This window comes from Sorex fumeus, unplaced genomic scaffold, assembly GCF_029834395.1.
Source record: "Sorex fumeus unplaced genomic scaffold, SorFum_2.1 ptg000075l, whole genome shotgun sequence".
Lineage (NCBI taxonomy): Eukaryota > Metazoa > Chordata > Mammalia > Eulipotyphla > Soricidae > Sorex > Sorex fumeus.
Genome location: NW_026606132.1, coordinates 24,975,661 through 24,994,156, shown reverse-complemented (window position 1 = coordinate 24,994,156; position 18,496 = coordinate 24,975,661). Strand labels below are relative to the sequence as shown.

At 55.0% G+C, this 18,496-nt stretch overlaps 1 protein-coding gene across 1 annotated transcript in view; it reads right to left on the bottom strand.

Annotated features, from left to right (window-relative positions):
* Positions 1 to 6,255: 6,255 nt before the first annotated feature.
* MAMLD1 (mastermind like domain containing 1) overlaps positions 6,256 to 18,496 on the bottom strand; it is a 104,263-nt gene continuing 92,022 nt past the window's right edge. The window contains exons 4-6 of the mRNA XM_056130213.1: positions 12,040 to 12,280; positions 7,296 to 7,380; positions 6,256 to 6,542 (exon numbers count right to left, since the gene is read on the bottom strand). Of these exons, the coding sequence (XP_055986188.1) occupies positions 7,340 to 7,380; positions 12,040 to 12,280 (282 nt within the window). The 3' untranslated portion in view covers positions 6,256 to 6,542; positions 7,296 to 7,339. The remainder of the gene's footprint in view (positions 6,543 to 7,295; positions 7,381 to 12,039; positions 12,281 to 18,496) is intronic.

Genomic DNA, 18,496 nt, shown 5'->3' with positions numbered 1-18,496 from the left:
AGAGAAACTAGACTTAGTTCTGAAATGCAATTTTAGAGAAACTAAACTTAGTTTCTCTACTGTCTCATTGTTAGACTTTCACATTGTTTACAGTTTGGGGATCCTGTGAGTCAAATTGCTATGAAATTCTTGTACTTACCCTTCATAGAGGATACACTATTTTTATCGTCAATATCGGGTGCACCAGCCTTTGTCACATGCTCCAATTTTCCCCTCTACAATTGTTTCTCTTTTGACTTCTGCCATGTGCTTTTCTGCATGTCAAAATGTTTATTTCACTTGGGCAATTTCATGCATCTTTTTTCTTTATAGCGTCTGGATTTTATGTCATGATTGGAGAAGCTTGATCTACCCTGACATTATAAACTTCCTCACCCTTGCTTTCATAGCATGCACTCAGGGATTCTTTTACCCATTTGCATCTTTGAATCATCTTAATTTATCCTGATGTCTGGAATGAGGCAGGGGAGCCAGATTTATTGTGCAAGCGGTTGACTTTTCCCACACTATGTTGTGCGTTTCCCTCCCCGGTTTCAAATGCCACCTATGTTTTTGTTGTTATTGAAGCAAAATAGCTTTAGTTAGAGAAATTTACTTAAATAATACAGGAGGAAAAGAGAGAGAGAGAGAGAGAGAGAGTATTTCAGAGAGACAATTGGCTTCTGCAGAGGATTTTGTAAAAGTGGAGAGCACCAATTTCAGGTCAAGCTGTGGGCCAGTCTCAAGTAAAGGAGACGCCATAAAGTAAAAGAAAGGAATCACACATCTCAGGTCGAGATGGGCAAATCTCCAAGGTGGGGAATGTGCCAGAACTCCACTTTTCACATGGTCTTATTTCCCACACCTTTCCCATTGACCCTGTGTCAGAGCCATGTTGCTCGAAGTACAATGCCTTATTTTATTTTTAAATCGTGTTGGGTGGAGTTGGGCCACGCCCAGCAGTGCTCAGGAGATCCCCCCAGCTCTGTGCTTGAGGGTCACTCCTGGCAATGCTCAAGGGGCCGTGCAGTATCAGGGATTGGTCCAAGCTTGGTTATATGCAAGGCAAATACTTTCCTCTTTTACTACTTCTCCTGCCCTTTCATGGGACTTTCTAACAGACAGTAGTACTAGGAGCCTCCCTCAATTCATTTCATCATCTTCCACGGAAGAATCCAGCTGAGATCCTACAGTCACAGGTTTAGCCGAGTTTTCTGGGAGGAGAACTGCCATCTCCCTAAGGTATAAGGAAAATGACAGAAGGACCACTAGGATACTTCCCTAGTTGTAGACTTGGGTACCCAGGGGATGGGGGAGCCTCAGGAATGGGGCACCAGTGACTGGCCTCCGTCATTGGTTAGACTCTGGAGAGTGCACAGGAAGAGGTCTCATTCATTCTGAAATCCGCCATCTACAGTGACCCCAGCCTTCCCTCCTGGTGTGATCTGGCCCTGCCTACTGCTTCCGCTTTCCTGATGCCCTCCTCTTGCTTACGGGGCCTGCCCACTGGTCTCTTTCTTTCCATGTGGTCCCCAACACCAAATTAAAACCTTTTTGTTTGTTTTTTGCTTTTTGGGTCACACCCAGCGATGCACAGGGGTTACTCCTGGCTCTGCACTCAGGAGTTACTCCTGGCGGTGCTCAGGGGATCATATGGGGTGCTGAGAATCGAACCTGGGTCAGCCGCGTGCAAGGCAAACGCCCTACCCACTGTGCTATCTCTCCAGCCCCTCCTTCTCACCTTTTAATCTCAGCTCCAGGTTTAGACCTGCAGAGCTGTCTCTGTTGAGTGCTTAGCTACCATGGACCGCTCCCTACTTCCCACCAGTTCCCCCAGTCCCTCCCTCTCTCTTTCCTACCGTGTGTTTTTGACAGCTCTTAGCGCAACTTGTTACTACTGATTATTTTTTTGCAGGGCCAGGGCCGGAACCCAGGATGCTACACATAGGAGACATGTGCTAACTACTTGGCATATCCCTGTCCCCATTTCCTTGTTGATGCGTTTGCCTCTTGGTGACGGTTGGTTTCCTGTCATGGACTAGGTCCATGCCTTGCTGCTTGGGCCATGACTCTCCTGCCCTCCAAGCAGGATGGCCACTTCAGTCTTTCCACGCCAGTCCTCTGGTCTCCTTAATCGCACAAGTCCAGCACCGGCTTCCTGTGTCTCCAGTTTGTAGACGTGGGACTCCTCAGCTTCCTAAGTGTGAACATCCCTGACTAGGAATCTCCTTGAATATGTCCACGGGTTGCTTAGCTGGCTCCTGTCTGTTGTGGATAGCCCTGTCTCCGCAACTGTCCCCTGCTTCCTGCCCTGAGCAGGTTGACTGGGTCACGGCATGGTTGCACACCAGAGAAGCCAATGGGGCGTGCTTTATCACAATGCCATCCACTGCCAGCTCTCTAACTTCCCATGATGCAGGCAAGTGACAGAGAGAGCCGCCTCCCCGACCTTGTCCCTGACCTGACTCCAGGGGCCTGAGCCTGGGGTCTCACATGGCCTCCTGGGGTCTTGTGGCCTTGGGGTAGGGGAGGGCAGGTGAAATAAGGTCTGGAGGCAGCAGATGCCCATAGCGACTGTGGCTTTTTCTGTACCTTGTGGGGAGGCTTTCCGGAGCAGGTCCACTCAACCAGGAAGAGGCTGGACTACTGCCTGAGGAAGATGAGGGGAACTGTCATTGCAGGGGAGCTCCCAACACGCTCCTAGCTTCTTCTCAAGGGACCTAGAGGCCTTTGGTGGCATGCGCGAAGGTTCACCTTGTTCCCCTGGCCTCTTCCCCTGGCAGTTTAGGTACTGTGGTACTGGTGCTGGGTTGGAGGCTCATGTCTGTTGGAGGCTCTCTCCTCAGGGAGGCGCAGAAGGAAACAGAGCTCCAAGCTCTGGGGCTACAGACCCGGTGGGAAGAAGGGCCTTAGAGAAAGTGGCTTTCAGAAGTCAAGGGCCAGGCCTTTGCTGGAAGAAACAAAAGCCCAGCGCTTCCGAAATGCACCGAGAAGTTGGGGTTGGTTATATGACCCAGGGAGGAGCTTACTTCTCCATTTTCTGCAGGGAACCCAGCCAGGTGGCCCTGGGCAGAATTAGCAGGAGGGAGGCAGGCCAGGGGCTCCGCTTTCCAGCTGGAGCTGGAGGGATGTGGCCTTGGGGGTCCTCTGAACCGGGTTGGGTAGGTTCAAGGTTGCTGGGGAGGACCCAGGGCAGTACAGGCGAGAGGAAGCTTAGCAGTGGCAGAGGGGGCAGGACCAGAACCGGAAGCCCCTGTATGGAACCGGTGAGGCAAAGTGAGGGTTTGTCTGTGCCTGTGTGTGGGGGGGGGGGGGCGGGGGTGAGTCAGCCCTGTGGGCACAGGAAATGATAGCTGAGTGTGCCATGCTCAGCATTTGCACGGGGCCTAAGGCTGAGTGGATGCTGGGCCTGTCTGGGCACTGGAGGCCGAAGGAGAGCAGGAGTCGCTGGGGTGGAGGACCGGACCACAGCCTGGGTTTTGGGGTGCGAACCGCTCTCACCCCTAAGACACTGGGGGCTGGGGGCCTTTTCTGAGACTTGAGGCCTCCCTGAACTGCATGTGCCAGCCCCAGAGTACATGGCCCGAGGACGCCATTGAAGGGGCAGGGGGTGGAACTGTTGACCCATCCAGAAGAGGTTGCAAACGCTCCCAGGCAGCTGGAGGGATAAGAATGACAGTCACTTGGAGCAGAGATGTCCCACCTGCCTCCGTGCATTTGGGGCCACACGGTATTATCTGCCTCCCTGTCCGTCAGCCTCCCAAGCCCACGTGCCACAGGACAGCAGAGTGAAGTTCCCCTTGGCACGTGGCCCAACCCGAAGCCAAGTTCCAGACGAAGCCCAGAGGCAGCAACTTTTGGACTGCCGAGGCTGCCCAAGAGAGGGGGCAGCAAGGCAGCAGGAGCCCAGGGCTGACAGAAGGCCCTTGCCACGACCTGGGTGCCCAAGTCAGCTGGCCTTGTGCACAGCTGCCAGGGCCTGTGTCCCAAAGGCAGCTTCAGAGTCCAGGACGGGGGGAGGGCGGGGAAAACGGGATGGACACTGCAGTGCACACTGCACACTGAGAGCTTCTGCAGAGGTCCTGGGGCTGACCCTTGTCCTGGAGCCAGCTTGGGGACTAACAGGATTTGGGGGAGGAGTGTGATGCTCCTCATCTGGACTCCGAGGCAGTGCCTTTGCTTTCCTGTGTCTCCTACCGCAGGGTCACCTCTCTTTCAGTTGCCCTGTGTGGGTGTCCCCTGCATGAGGGGAGGGGGGCATTCATGGGGCCTGTCGCCTTCTCGGTGGCATGCGCAAAGGATGTAGATTCACTGTGGAAATCTCCGACAGCCCCTCACACCTAGACCTTAGCGGCCTCTGCTGCTGACTCCTGCCCACTCGGCAGAAGCCATGTTTCTTGGCGATGGAGGGGCACCATCGCTAGGGTGGCATTTTTGCCTCCACCGCCCACCTCTGGACAGAGCACAAGACATGCAAACGGGAGCCCGGGCAAGGACCAAAGACACCAGCAGGCTGAGCTGACGTGGGCTTGCAGGTACTGAAAGCTCCCTTGAAAAATAAAAACATAGAGGCACTTTTCTCCTGGCTGTTTATTACAGAACAAAGAAAAAAACGCATTGGCTGGAAACAGACGCCAGATTTCAAATGTTGAGGTGAAATACGAGGTGGCAATTAAAATGTGATTACACGGAGTCTGGACACCGAGAAAAGTTTACAGAACAGTGGGCGTGGGTTTTCAATAACAGACACTCAAATATACAGAACGATAATTGCAGAAAGCATCAAAGACAAACCCCAAATCAACTATTAATGTTTACAGACTTTCCCCCCAAACCACAGAGCCTTACAGCGAAAAAAATCCTGAAAGTCTGACTATCACCTCCCTTCCACCCTGTGCGGGTGGCCAGCAGAGCGGGCTTTCTCTGCAGGTGAATGACGAGTGCCGGGCACTCGTCCCCGGGGACCGCCTCTCCCGAATCTCCAGAGAGGCCTCAGTCTCCCAGGGCATTCACGATGCTTCTGCTGGAAAATGCTCATCAGCAAAGAGCAAGCGTAGACGGCAAGGTTTGCAAAAGACATCAAAAAACCACACACGAGATAGAATTTTCAGTGAGAATGCTAATAAATGGCCAAGTGGTTTTCTACTTGGCAAGAATTATTGTCAGTTTGCACGGTATCCTCTAGGTCACATACACATCTCATTGCGTCACAAACCGGAAGCGACTTAGCCACCTGGCTTCGAAGGTATTGGGAGCAGAACAACACAAGCTTGAGGATATAGGCAACAATGTGTAATCAACACAAAAACAATGCGTAATAAACACAACTCTACCAAAACAAAAGCCGTGGCTTTATTTACAAAGTCACAAAAAGAAGTATAAATACTTCTGCCATTAACGTTTAGGAAAACCATTTACAAAATTTTCAACTATGTACAGGTGGCTTGAAAAATCACCAACTTCTTATTTTGTTAAAGGTAGACAGAGGAAGGGGCATGGGTTGTGCCACTTCCGCTGTGTGGGGGGCGGGGTGGGGGAGAGGAGCGGGCTGTAACTATCTGGCTGGCTGGAGCCCATTGTGAATTTGCTCTCCACCCAAACACTACCGTGATTTCAATGTTGGCTGCTAGCGCCCGGGTCTGCACCAGGGGCCTCTGGACCTGAGGTATCTGGGATGACAGTGTGCTCTCCCAAGATGTCATCAATCATCCTCAGGTCACACAGCCAGGGCTCATCGGGGTCTTGCATGAGCTCCTGGAAGATGAGCGGCAGCTCACAATCATCAGGGAGCACCGCGGCATCATGGGCGAGTGGGGACAGGGCCCCGGGCCGCTCCAGAGACTGGCTGGCGGCAACAGCAGAGGCAGCAGCCGAGGTGGCCGCCGCAGCCACAGAGCTGGGTGGCTCAATGGCCTGGATGGGGCTCCTGGGATCGGAGCCGGCCCAGCCCTGTCCAGAGGACATGGTGACAATTGGCACGGGCACTGGGGCTGGAACAGGGCTCAGCTGAGCCACGGGGCCAGGACTAGCTGCGGCCTGGACATTCGCTCTCAGGCTAGGCCTGTTCCCTGTGGCCATCTGCCTGGGAGGCACGGTTGAGGGCAGGGCAGGGAAGGCCTGGGTGAAGACGGCCCCGCTGTCGAGACACTGCTGGATGCTACTGCCCACTATCTGGCTCAGGGAGGGGACCCGAGAGCCCTCGTGGGTGGCAGTGGCCAGGAGCATCCACATGGCGCTGCTAATCATGGTGGTGGGGGTGGCGGTGGCAGCGGCAGCGGACACTCTGAGCAGGTCGGGGCTTGGATGCTGAATGCCTAGAGAGCTGAGACAGAAGCCAGACAGGGGTGCCCCCGAGGGGGCGGCCCGGGTCGGATAGGTGTGTGAGCGCACAGGGGGTGACAGGAAGGGCACTGGGATGCCGGAGTAGCAGAGGCCTGGCTGCTGGGTCATTCCGGGCTTGAAAGTGTTTGAAAGGCCCCCGGGCCCGGGTGGTGTCACGTGCTGGCTGGATGCAGGGTCGGCCGTGGTTCGGCTACGATTGAAGATGACTTGTTCTTGGACGGCTACGGAGAGAGAGAAGGTGCAGTCAGGCTCGAAGGGACTTTCACTTGAGCTATTGGTAGGGCACATACAACCAGCGCTGACATCCCTCCGGACTATACTGCTCTCTAGATTTTCTTAAGATTCCCCTCTGCATTTGTATGGCAGCTCTTCAAGGAAGCCCTCCTGGATTGTGTAGCTCTATGTTCACGAGCACCAGCCAAGAGCCCCTCCTGGATTCACTCCCAGTCCTTTCCAGTCCACTGAAACTCCATGGGGTACTGGAGCTGCCGAGAGGTCTTACTCACCCTGACAGCAGCCTTCCCGATACTCATGCACACCCCCACTGCACGGCAGCCACGCCCGACCTGTGTAGCCTCGGCAGGTAGGGTGCAGCTGCTACCAGGACTGGAAACTGGCAGACTGGCCCGCAGTGGCAGCACACAGACACCCCGAGCCCCCTTTCTCTAGGCCCATGAGGCTGCTGCTCGCCAGGGCCACTCCTTCCTGTCCCCAGGGAGAAGGGCTCGGCCTCACCTGGACTCCATCTCTTGCATAAAAGCCACCTCGTGGGCATTAGGGCATGGACTTCACAGGGGACCCCACTCAAGCCTCCATCGAGACGAGCGTTCACTGACCCACAAGCACCCCAGTCTCCCCCGCATCCGCAAACTCACAGGATCCGTTAACCCACACTGAGTCCACACCCTCCTCTCCCCGAGTTTCCTGGTTGGTCCGCCCGTCCCCTTTTGGGATCACTGATCCTCCCCGCTTACCTTGAAATTGTCTCAACTGTTGGGCGGTATATGCCCGCCGCTGCTCAGGGATCGTTGCCATAGGACCGGATGTCTGCTTCCCTTGCTAAACAGAAGATGGAAAGGACTCATTAGATGAGACGCACCAGGACGGAGTAGCCTTGGGACCACTGCGTGGGGACTCAGGACGTGGCTTTGGTGTAGCAGAAAGCATGAGTGCACACACTAACACACACTTGCATGCATGCCCCGCCCTCCCGAGCAAAATTCCACAGGTATACATAAAAGTAGGATTCGGCACCTGGGTTACAAAAATCAACCGCAAGAGCATAAGATGGGCCGGGAGAGACAGAGCTGAGTAGCAACAGCACGGAAGGGAAAGATTTAGCCGATATCAATGTTCTTCCACTCAGGATGTGTCAGCAGTGAGATGTGATCACCAAAGAGCAAATTAACATCAGGCTGCATTAATAGAAGCAGAACATGTAGAAGGAGGGAGGTGACAGTCCTGCACTACTCTGCCTTGGGCAGGCCATGTCTGCAATGACAACAAAAGACCTGGCATGGCAGGCTTGGGGAGAACTGGAGGGCAGGAGGAGAGGGGAGGAGGTCCTGGACACCGAGCACATGGGTGGGGCAAGGTGGAGGGAATCCGGGTGCCGGGGGCCAGTGCAGAGCCTCTGACTTAGGGGTGGCCTGTGCCACTCTCTGCAGGGTACTCATGGGAAAAGGGTCGAGGCTCACTTGGGGTGACTCCGGCATGAAGGGGCGAGATGGTGGTCTTGTTTGACACCCTGCTATCTCTCTCCCCTCAAGGAAGCATGTCCCCCATAGTCCACTTCCTGAGTTCTGTCCCCAAACCCAGATGTCAGGGGACTTGGCCTTCTATCTCAGCCTGTGTGTTGGAGCTCCGCAGGGAAGACTGGGGCGGGGGTGGGGTGGAGACTGGCACTTGGGAGTGTGTCCGGCTCCCAGGCCTGGCAGCAGCTCCGGCCTCAGGTCGTGCCAAGGCAGAGAGGACAAACACGTGGCACCAGCCAGCCTCCGCCAGATTCCAACCCACAGAGCTAGTGGCTGCCTCCCTTTTGGGTTCTGAAGGGTCCCGACACGAGTTGGGAAGGCACTGGCTCTTGAGTTGGGGGGCTTCCCTCTCCCTGAGTCCCTGCGATGAGCACAGCATCACCAACAGACACCGGGAGCCTGGGGCTCGGCTGACGGCTAAGGTCCCCACGAGGAACTGGGGAGAGAGCGAGCTCATAGCTGGAGCGGTTGTTGTTGGTGTGTGTGTGTATGTTGGGGGGGTGGGGGGAGGCGCGCTTCACTCCCAGGCAGCTCTGTTTTTTGGTTTCTGGTTCTTCCAAACGGGCTGGAGCCATAGCACAGCGGTAGGGTGTTTGCCTTGCACGCAGCCTGCCCGGCCGAGCCGGGTTCGATTCCTCCGCCCCTCTCGGAGAGCCCGGCAAGCTACCGAGAGTATATTCAATATGCCAAACACAGTAACAACAAGTCTCAAAATGGAGACGTTACTGGGCCCGCTCAAGCAAATCAATGAACAACAGGAGAACAGTGTTTGTTTGTTTGTTTTGGTTCTTCCACCCTGTTCCTGTTGTGACTCGTCATGCTCAGACAGCTGAAACGAATTGCCCGAAATGAAATGGGTGGCTAAGAAGTGCCAAAGTGCAGAGCTGGCAGGCAGTGCCACCACCACGACAGGTCTATGCTCCGTCCCCTCGTGCCCTCCAGGAGCCCCCTGTAGGGGGAGGGGCACAGGGCCAGACAGAGGCTGGAAGATCGCAAAGGACCGGACCGGAGTGGGTGGGCAGGCAGGCTGGGACGAGACGCCCAGCTTCCCTCACACTGCGTGGCTAGGGGACACCAGGGTGTCGCAGCAGCAGTGGGGTCCGCACCCTCCCGCCTGTGGGCTGGGCCTGGGACTTCCTGGGGCCCTGCCCATGAGTCCAGTGTGGGACTTCACGCCCAAAGGCTCCTGCTCTGCTCTGGGCCGGCTGTCCCTCCTGGGCATGCTCTGTGTTGCGGGCCGGGTTTGTTGTAGGTTCCAGGCCTGCACTCTGTGTGATCTGCACCTTCTGCGTGTGCCGCCCGCTGGGCCCGTCTCCCCGGGTTTGTTTTGCAGACGGAGGATCAGCCTTTGTTCTGCATCCAAACGCCACAAAGATAAGACCCAAGAAAACAGTTGTTGCCTTTTGACACTGATAATTGGAATCGTTGGAAAGCGGAGCAAACAGGAAATGACCAAAGCTCTCGGAGAGCAGGAGGAAACAGGGGCCTTGAGTCGTGGCCCTGTGGACACTCGTGGGACGGTCCAGCAGCCCTGGCGGCTGTGCGTGAGCTTGGCCACTCCCTGGCTTGGAGCCGGTGTTTCCGTACCAGGTGGTGCTCCCAGATCCGGCCTGCCTCTCCCAGGCTGTGGAAGCTGCTGTCCTGAGCCCGCATTCCTGTTCTCAGCCCTTCCCCCCGGGGAGGCTCAGCCAGGAAGGAGCCAATGGCAACCTGGGAAGCGCTTGCAGATGCCTGCCTGCCTGCCTTCCATGGGCATAGCTGAGTCCACACGGGTCCCCTGCAGGATAGGTGTGCAGGCATCCTCTGAACCCCAAAGCGTCACCTCACTGACTCTGCCCTTTAACCAGGCGAAGGGGGCGGGTGGAAAGCCAAAGGTCAGTGGGGCTCCCAGATCTCAACCTTGGTCCTCGGAGCACAGTGGGCCAACTCCTAAGGGGACTCCAGAGAGACTCATTCTGGTGGAAGAGGACAGTAGCCAAAGCTGATTCTGTAGCACACAGGGGTGGAAGGTGGGAGGGGAGGGCAGGGGTGAAAGATAGGGGAGGAAGGAAGAGGGGCAGGGAGGGGGGAACTGCAAGATGGCCAGTGGGGAAAGGAAAGAGAAGGGAGGCACAGAAGGCAGAGTAGGAGGGGGAGGGGCAGGAGTGGGAAAGAGGGGAGGGCCGAAAAGGAGGGGGGCAGGAGATGGGAAGGAGAGGAGAGGAGAGGAGAGGAGAGGACAGGACAGGAGAGGACAGGAGAGGCAAAGGGAGGAGAGCAGAGGAGATGGGAAAGGAGGAAAGGAGAAGAGGTGGAAAGGAAGGAGAGGAGAGGAGAGCAGAGGAGATGGGAAGGGAGGAGAGCAGAGGAGAGGAGAGGAGAGGAGCAGAGAGGCAAAGGGAGGAGAGCAGAGGAGATGGGAAAGGAGGAGAGACGAGGTGGGAAGGGAGGAGAAGAGAGGAGAGGAGAGGAGAGGAGAGGTAAGGAGAGGTGAGGACAGGAAAGGAGAGGAGAGGAGAGGAGAGGAGAGGTAAGGAGAGGTGAGGACAGGAAAGGAGAGGAGAGGAGAGGAGAGGGGAGGGGAGGGGAGGGGAGGAATGGAGAGAATATGAGAGGAGAGGAGACAGCGGAGAGGAGTGGTGAGGAGAGGCAAAGGGAGGAGAGCAGGGGAGATGGGAAGGGAGGAGAGGAGAGGAGGTGGGAAGGGAGGAGAGGAGAGGAGGTGGGAAGGGGGAGAGGAGAGGGGGAGAGCAAGAAAGGCAGGAGGGGGTGGGGAGGTGCAGGAAGGGAGGACTAGGGAGGCTGGAAGGGGAGGAAGGAGGGAGATATGAAGGAGGGAAGGAGAGGGGTGGGGAGGGGCAGGAGAGGGGGAGGGCAGTAAGGGAAAGAGGGCAGGAGATGGAGCAGGAGAGGGAGGGGAAGGGCAGGAGGTACAAGGGAGGGGACAAGGAAGAAGGTTCTAGTAGGTCCTGATGGCTCGGGTTCCTGAGGCCTCCTCACCCCTAACCGAAGGGACCCCACAGAGGCAGGGCAGGTTTGCGGGGAGGTGACCGCCTTGGATCTTAAAGGGTCCTCTGGGCTCAACCCCATGCTTTTCAACCCCCCTCCCCCGACACTCAGGGTGCATTATCTCCAGCATGGACCCAGAGTGGGGTGGGGACAGCCTCAGCCCACCCTGGGAGGGGAGAGAGGGAATGAGGTGAGACAGAAATGGGGCATGAGATGCGCTCTCCCACCCATGGGTTTTTCGCGGGAGCCCCACAGTGGGGCAGGAGGCTGCCGCTCAGCTGCTTCAGAGCAGGAGGAGGATTTCCATTAAAGGCGAGAATCGCCGACGGCCCATTCTGATCGCTATCAGTGCAGCTCGGCCTGCGCACACTGCTCCACTGCTCCGTGCCCACAAGCGCCCTGGACAGTCTGGCCTGAGTCCCGCTCCCAGGACCAGGCCCGGGCGTCTCCCAGGCAAGTCAAGCTGCTTCTACTAATTTCGCGACTTGATCCCCACCAAGGCTTGGCCTGGCGCCCTTCTGCCTCGGGAAGGAGGATCCACCTTCCCGATTCTGGGGGCGCGGGTCCTGGGTGGGGTCGGTCACTGGCTCGAAGTTCAGAGTCCACAGTGGAAGGCAGGCCGGAGCGGCAGCGGCTGGGGAAGAGGGGGGGTCTGGGGGTGCAGCGCCCAGACCTCCTCCCCTCGGGCTCACAGGTGGGCAGCGGGGACAGGCAGGGAAAGAACTGGGGTGCCGGGAGGCTTCGCAGAGGGGGCCAGAGGTGGCCCCGGGTGCGCTCTGCAGCACTGTGCTCGTTGGGCGTTCGGTTTGGCCCCGACTGGCAGGGAGAGTAGAGAAGGCTCTAGAAAACCTTCCTAGGTGTACAGAGTTGTCTGGGCTGTCACCTCCCAACAATCCTGTGAGGCAGGCGGCAGGCTGAGCAGGGGCCGTGCCCCGTTGACAGATGAGAAAAAGCGAGGCTGGGGTGTGTGACTTACCTAGGGCTTCGCAGGTAGGCAGCAGTGGCGCGGGCAGCTGCCTCCAGGCCTTCGGATCCCAGCCGCCCCAGGGCGCTGCCTGCGAGCTGTTGTGCGAGGTGACTCGGGCCAGATCATGGGCAAAGGAGCTGCCGGGCAGGTAGGACTCACTCCCCAGGGCTTGGCAGGATGAGGCCTGTCGCCCAAGGCTGACCTGGGGGAGCCTGGTTTCCCCAAGCTTGCAGGCTTTGTCTACATGAGTCTACAACAACCGATTGAACAATCCATCAGCTGCGCGACTACAACCTGATCCGATTCATCTCGTCTCTGCCCCGAGTGGTTTGGGTGTTGGGCTTAGTTACGTACTCCAATGGGTGTGGGACAACCAAACCAAAGTACTTGGTGCTGGTGGTGGTGGGGAGGGGGCGGTCCCAGGTCTTGGGTCACTTTGACAATCCGTTCGAAGCTATGGCCCCTCTCCACAGAAAAAGCACTTGCGGGAGTGCATTTGGCCCAGCCCAGCCTACCAACACATTACATGTAACTTCAGGGGGGTTGTGGACACTTAATACCCATCCGAGGCTCTCTCTCGGGTTAAGGCTCCCTTGCCTGAGACAATCGCTGTCTTGTTGCAAGCGGGAGTAAAATAAGGTCAGAGAGTCGGGTCACTGTCAATGACCTCAATTGAGCAGCCCCAATCCCACCTTCCCCACCCTCCTAGCCCATCCCCGTGACAGAGCACGACCTTGGAACCAGTTGGTAGGTAGGTATGTGGAGACATACGGTGGGATCTGCAAAACCAAACAGTGAGTGGCAAAACCCAACAGTCCAGCTCAAAGCCTGAGACCGCCCTCACTGCGGCTCGTCTGCCACGGCCCCTAGTTTTGGGCTGAGACCTCCCTTCTCCATCAGGTCTTAGGAGCTCGGGAGAGCAGCGGACCAAATGGAAGACCCAGTTCTTTCAACCTGACGTGCCCATCCCATCACTTGGCAACTGTGATGTCTCAGAGGACCAAGGGAAGGCTGCCTCTCCATCAACGAGAAGTTCTGCCCACCCAAACAGTCTCTTCACTCTGCCGGTAGGCATCGCTGGTGGCTGCAAGCCCCAGCAGATGGGGGCAGTGACATCTCCAGGCTCAGCTAAATAGATGCAGTCAATTCCATTTGTTGAAAAAGGCACTAAGCATCTATTGCAGACAGAACAGAGGCCACTAGCAATTTGGATGCATTCTTGAAGAGAAGAATTAAGAAAGCCACCACGGGATTTAGGGGGCATTGACAATAATCCAAGTACTTGACTCTTTAGGCACACTCAGTCCTTTCAATACAAATACATTCAAAGGCCCTGGGGCGGGAATTAGACAGGAAGGATTATCCTTCTTACAGATGAGGACACTGAGGCTCAGAGATCAACTAAGTCACACAAAGTCACACAGCCAGTTGGCACAACCAGATGCAATCCTAGCTTTGATTGGTTCCCAAGTCAGCAGGCAGTTTGCCAGTGGGTATACCTATGAGCGTGTGTGTTGACTGTTAACTCACAACCAGGAAAACAACTTTTCAAATGTGAAGTGTTTCAATGTGCCACTGAGAGGCGGCCAGAGTTATAGTTCGGTGAGTAGGGTGCTTGCCTTGTATGCAGCCGACGTGTGTTCCATCCTGTGCACCCCATGTGGTCCCCCAACCCCACCAGGAATGATCCCTGAGCAGAGCCAGGAGGAAGCCCTGAGCACTGTCGGATATGCTTCTTCCAAGAAACAAACCAACCAATACCCTCTGAGAAAAGAACTGGTGAGGTCGTATAATGGGTTGACCATGTTCACCAGAGTTGATGGGGACAAGGTTGGCACAACCCCAGTCCCAGGGATACAAGCGCATGTGCAGTTCTGTTTTCAGAGCAATCTGCCCTGTGGCCCCACCAGCTCTGGTTTCTGAGGGTCCCGGCACTGCTGCAGACACACGTGTCTGTCCCGAGCTCTGCATACATCTAGCCTGCATTGCTCTTTCTGGAAGTTGCTGCTATCGAAAAGCGGCTCCCACACCTTGGGGATTCAGCCTCTCCTTCCTGCCAGCTGTGAAGGCTGAGCATCTGTGGAGCCGGGCTGGGTCCGAGTCACCTCTCCACCCTGTCCCCTTTCTCCTGTGTGCACATAGGGCCCGGCATCCACAAGGGGCTCAGCTGACACTTGGGACGTTCCATTGACTTGACTTGTATGAGCTTGGTGGAATGACAAACTGCTTCGCCCCAGGCCCTCCTCAGTGAGGGAGGAGTGGAAGTATCAACGATCTATGGAACCTTGATCCTTTTCAGCACCTCTACGTGTCCCTCCGCCACAACGCTGGTCCATCGAGGCCATTAGTAGAACAGAGCTCGCTCAGACTCACCAGGGAAAAGGATCATCAGTGAGCACCTGCATGAGTATCACGGTGTGCTGGTGCTGTGTCACACTCATTGCCCCTGCTTTATGTAACGGGGAAAGTGGAGACCGGATTGCTCGTGTTAAGGTGGGAATTGCCTGAAGCCCAGCAGTGACTAGATGTGGAAGTGCCAGCACATGACCAGGAGCAGACCACAGCCTCCTCTGTCCCCAGGTCACTGGCCATCCTAGAGTATCACTGGACCCCAGAACGCTTCAGTGTAAGGAGTCCAGCTGATGACCACCTCAGCTTCAATGCGAGTCAGCCATTTGGCCAGAAGCATGTGGCTTTCCTGACTAGGTTGGATACGGGTCCCATCCTTCCTACAGAGGAAGGCAGGTTGCGTTTGGAAGGATACAGTAGTATACTGGAATTCCTTGGGCTTCTGGGATAGAGTGTGGCTTTCTAGCCTTATTCTGGGAGTTCTGGCAATAAATCCTGAATTCCTTTTCTTTCTCATACCCTTACTAAACAAGTGAACTATGCAGAGATGAGAAAAGAGTGCCCAGGAAAGGGGACAGGAATTACTCTGAGAACCCAAAGTCCTTCTGATTTTAGAGGCCAACCCCAAGTGGTAAAAATCACCAGGGGATGAACGGACGACCAAAGGGTTAAAGGGAGAACTCTGGAAAGAGCCTGGCTCTTTGGGTAAGTTCATGGAAGCTCTTCCTTGTCAAATGAAGGTGACAGGAGGCAACTTTGCAAATTTGAAACAATGCCTTGGGGGGAAAAACCAGGAAAATACAAGGCTTCTACGCTGTCATTATGCTGCTAAGCCAAGTGTAAATGGGATTTTGAAATACGGAGCCACACATCTGGACCTGAGCAATAGCACAGTGGGTAGGGCACTTGTCTTGCATGCAGACCAACCTGGGTTCTATACACGGCATTCCATAGGGTCTCCTGAGACTGCCAGGAGGGATTCCTGAGTGCAGAGCCAGGAGGACCCCCAGAATATCACTCAGCATGGTCCCAAAACAAACAAAAAATACACACTTCTAGGGGCCAAAGGAATAGTACAATGGATAGGGTACTTGTTTTGTATGTGGCTAACTTGAATTTGATCCCTGGCATCCCATATGGTCTTCTGAGCACCACCAGGCATAATTCCTAAGTGCAGAGCCAGAAATAAGCCCCGAGCGTTGCTGGATGTGACCCAAAGCAATACCCTCCCCCCAAACCACCAAAAATACTCATAATTCACGCATATATGAATTACGATAAAAGATTTGGAATTTAAACAAAGGATTAGGTTCAACTGGCAAATTATTACTTTGCCTAGAGAAAAAAATAATCTAAGGAACAAAAAATATGCTGCAAATCAACAATGTATAAATCAACTTAAGAAACAAAGGACTGGGGCTGGAGCGATAGCACAGTGGGTAGGGCATTTGCCTTGCACGCGGCCGACCCGGGTTCGATTCCCAGCATCCCTGAACACCACCAGGAGTGATTCCTGAGTGCAGAGCCAGGAGTAACCCCTGTGCAACTCCGGGTGTGACACAAAAAGCAAAAATAAATAAATAAATAAATAAATAAAATTAATTTTTAAAAAAGGAAAAGAAACGAAGGACCGTCATTTTCCTGTGACATTAATTCCACAAGTAAGCTAGTGGCCTGCTTAAAGATGGGTCTCCACAACACCCAAAAGGAGAGAGAGAACAAAAGGAAATGCCCTGCCACAGAGGCAAGGTGGGATGGGGGGATGGGAGTGGGTGGGAGGGATACTGGGATCTGTGGTGGTGGGAAATGGGCACTGGTGGAGGGATGGGTATTTGATCATTGTATAATTGAAACCCAAGCACAAAAATTTGTCAGTCTACAACTGTACCTCATGGTGTTTCACTAATAAAAATTATATATAAAAAAGATGAGTCTCCTCTTGCTCATCCTCCTCCTGATTCTCCTTCATCTCAGTAGTCAGTGCTGCTAGCGAGGAAGTCTGGGTGGTCACTCAGCCTACAAGGCCAGTAGGAATTGGCCTGGAAGTGGAAACATGGTGAAACTCGAGTATCGGGGTTGGGGCAAAGGGGAAGGGTGGTTAGGGGGGGAGATGGCAGAAGCTGTTCTATAGTTGCCGGAAGTGTCCTATTTGCTCATCATGAATATGCTTTTGATGACGATACTCACAGCACCATGTAGTAAACATCTACAATGAGCCGGGCATCAGGTCAAAAGCTGTACAGTTTCTACATAATGAAATCCATCCCCCACCCTCAAAGACACATACCATTATCATCCACTTTTGTTTTGGAGTCACACTTAGAGGTGCTTACTCCTGGTGGGCTCGGGGAACCTTATGGGATGCTGGGGATGGAATCAGAGTTGGTTGTGTATGAGGCAGGCACCTTACTCTCTCTACTGTCATTCCAGCTCCTAATGTTCACATTTTATAGGCCACAGAAATAAGGTTCAGAGAAGCCCAAGTCCTGGGGCATCATAAAGCCGTATTTTTTTTTTTTTTTTTGCTTTTTGGGTCACACCTGGCGATGCTCACAGGTTACTCCTGGCTCTGCACTCAGGAATCACTCCTGGCAGTGCTCGGGGGACCATATGGGATGCTGGGAATCGAACCCGGGCCGGCCGCGTGCAAGGCAAACACCCCACCCGCTGTGCTATCGTTCCAGCCCCGATATTTTAAAAGAAAGTGGCCACATTCCGAGAGACCCTAGGTCTTGCTTCAAAATCCAGCCTCTTAACCACAGTCAAATTGTTTCAAGACATAGGTGCTGTCAAAAGCATCAGCTTTATGTTAAAGTAAAGCCGCATCCTTTCCCCTCCCAGCCTCTCCCGGTGCCTCCGTATTGGAGACAGTACGCACTGCTGACAGGCTCCCAGGGTTCCAAAGAAACCAATCCAAGTAGCTGTCACATTTGGGCAACCGAGGAAGGGAGCGGCAGGATTTCCTTTGGACACTTCCGGATTCAGACAGCAGATTTAATGCGTGCACCAAAAGTCCCTCCCTGCCGAAGTACCACTAAAAGTTCAGTAAATTTGGTTTTGTGAGACACCCGCCTGCCAGGCTCAGGGGCCAGCTCCAGGGGCTAAGAGCATCCCAACTGCCACAGCTCATTCTGGGTGGCTGAGTCCTGAACCTGTCTCGAGTGTCCAAGAGAGGAGGAAGGCACTCCTCAGGGGTTGGTCCCCTCTCTGACTGTTTCTGGGAACCTGCCTCTGCAGCACGGGGACCGCCACTTGCCCCCAACCGCCCACGCTTGGCAGGTGGGAAGGCCGAGGCCTCCGTAGAGAAGGTGCCGCCTTGAACAGCAGCTCGTTCTTTTCTGGTCTAAAGTCCGGAAGGGAGCAGATGGGGTAGGAAGGAGCCAGGGCTTGCAGCTCCTCTGTGCAGCCTGGCGGGACACCTAGCAAGAGGGCTGCCCAGCCAAGCTTCCAATGCCACTTTACCTCTCACTCAGGCGAGATCAAAAGGGCAGCCTGTTTCTACCGGTTAAAGTCATGGGCCAGCTCCAGGGAAGTTCTACCTCTGCTCCCAGCTGCAATACCACAAGCAATGCAGCTGGGACTGCACGTCCCACCCTCCGCCACCGGACCCCCAACCTCGGGACAGCCTGCAGTGTCAGAGTCCAGATCGGGGCAGTCCTTTGCAGGGTGCAGTTCTGAAAAGGGGACACTGACACTGGCAGTCTCTGGTAAGAGAGTGGGAGAAGAGATGAGCTGGAGGCGCCTGGGTCATGAACCACACCCTGGGCACTAGCCCCATGCCAGGTGCCTTTTGTGGTTTTGACAGCCCTGCAGGGGGACAGCTTCCAGCTGCAGAACCCTATCAGTCAGCAGGGGTGCCTCAGGACCCCTCTTGTGTTGCATGTCTCGAGACTGACTCGGTCACAGCACAGCTGCCCTGGAGATACCCGTGAGGAGGTCTGGGTGGCGTCACACACACCCCATGCCCAGCGCTGAAGCTGCCTGCTGACTTGAAGACCAGAAGCCATCCTGGGAAAGCTGTTTGCCAGCCAAATTCCCTAGCATCCTCAGCCCTCCAAGACGGAGACTCTGGGTTAGATCCTGGTTCTCTGCATCAGAACCAACTCTCTGGGGCACA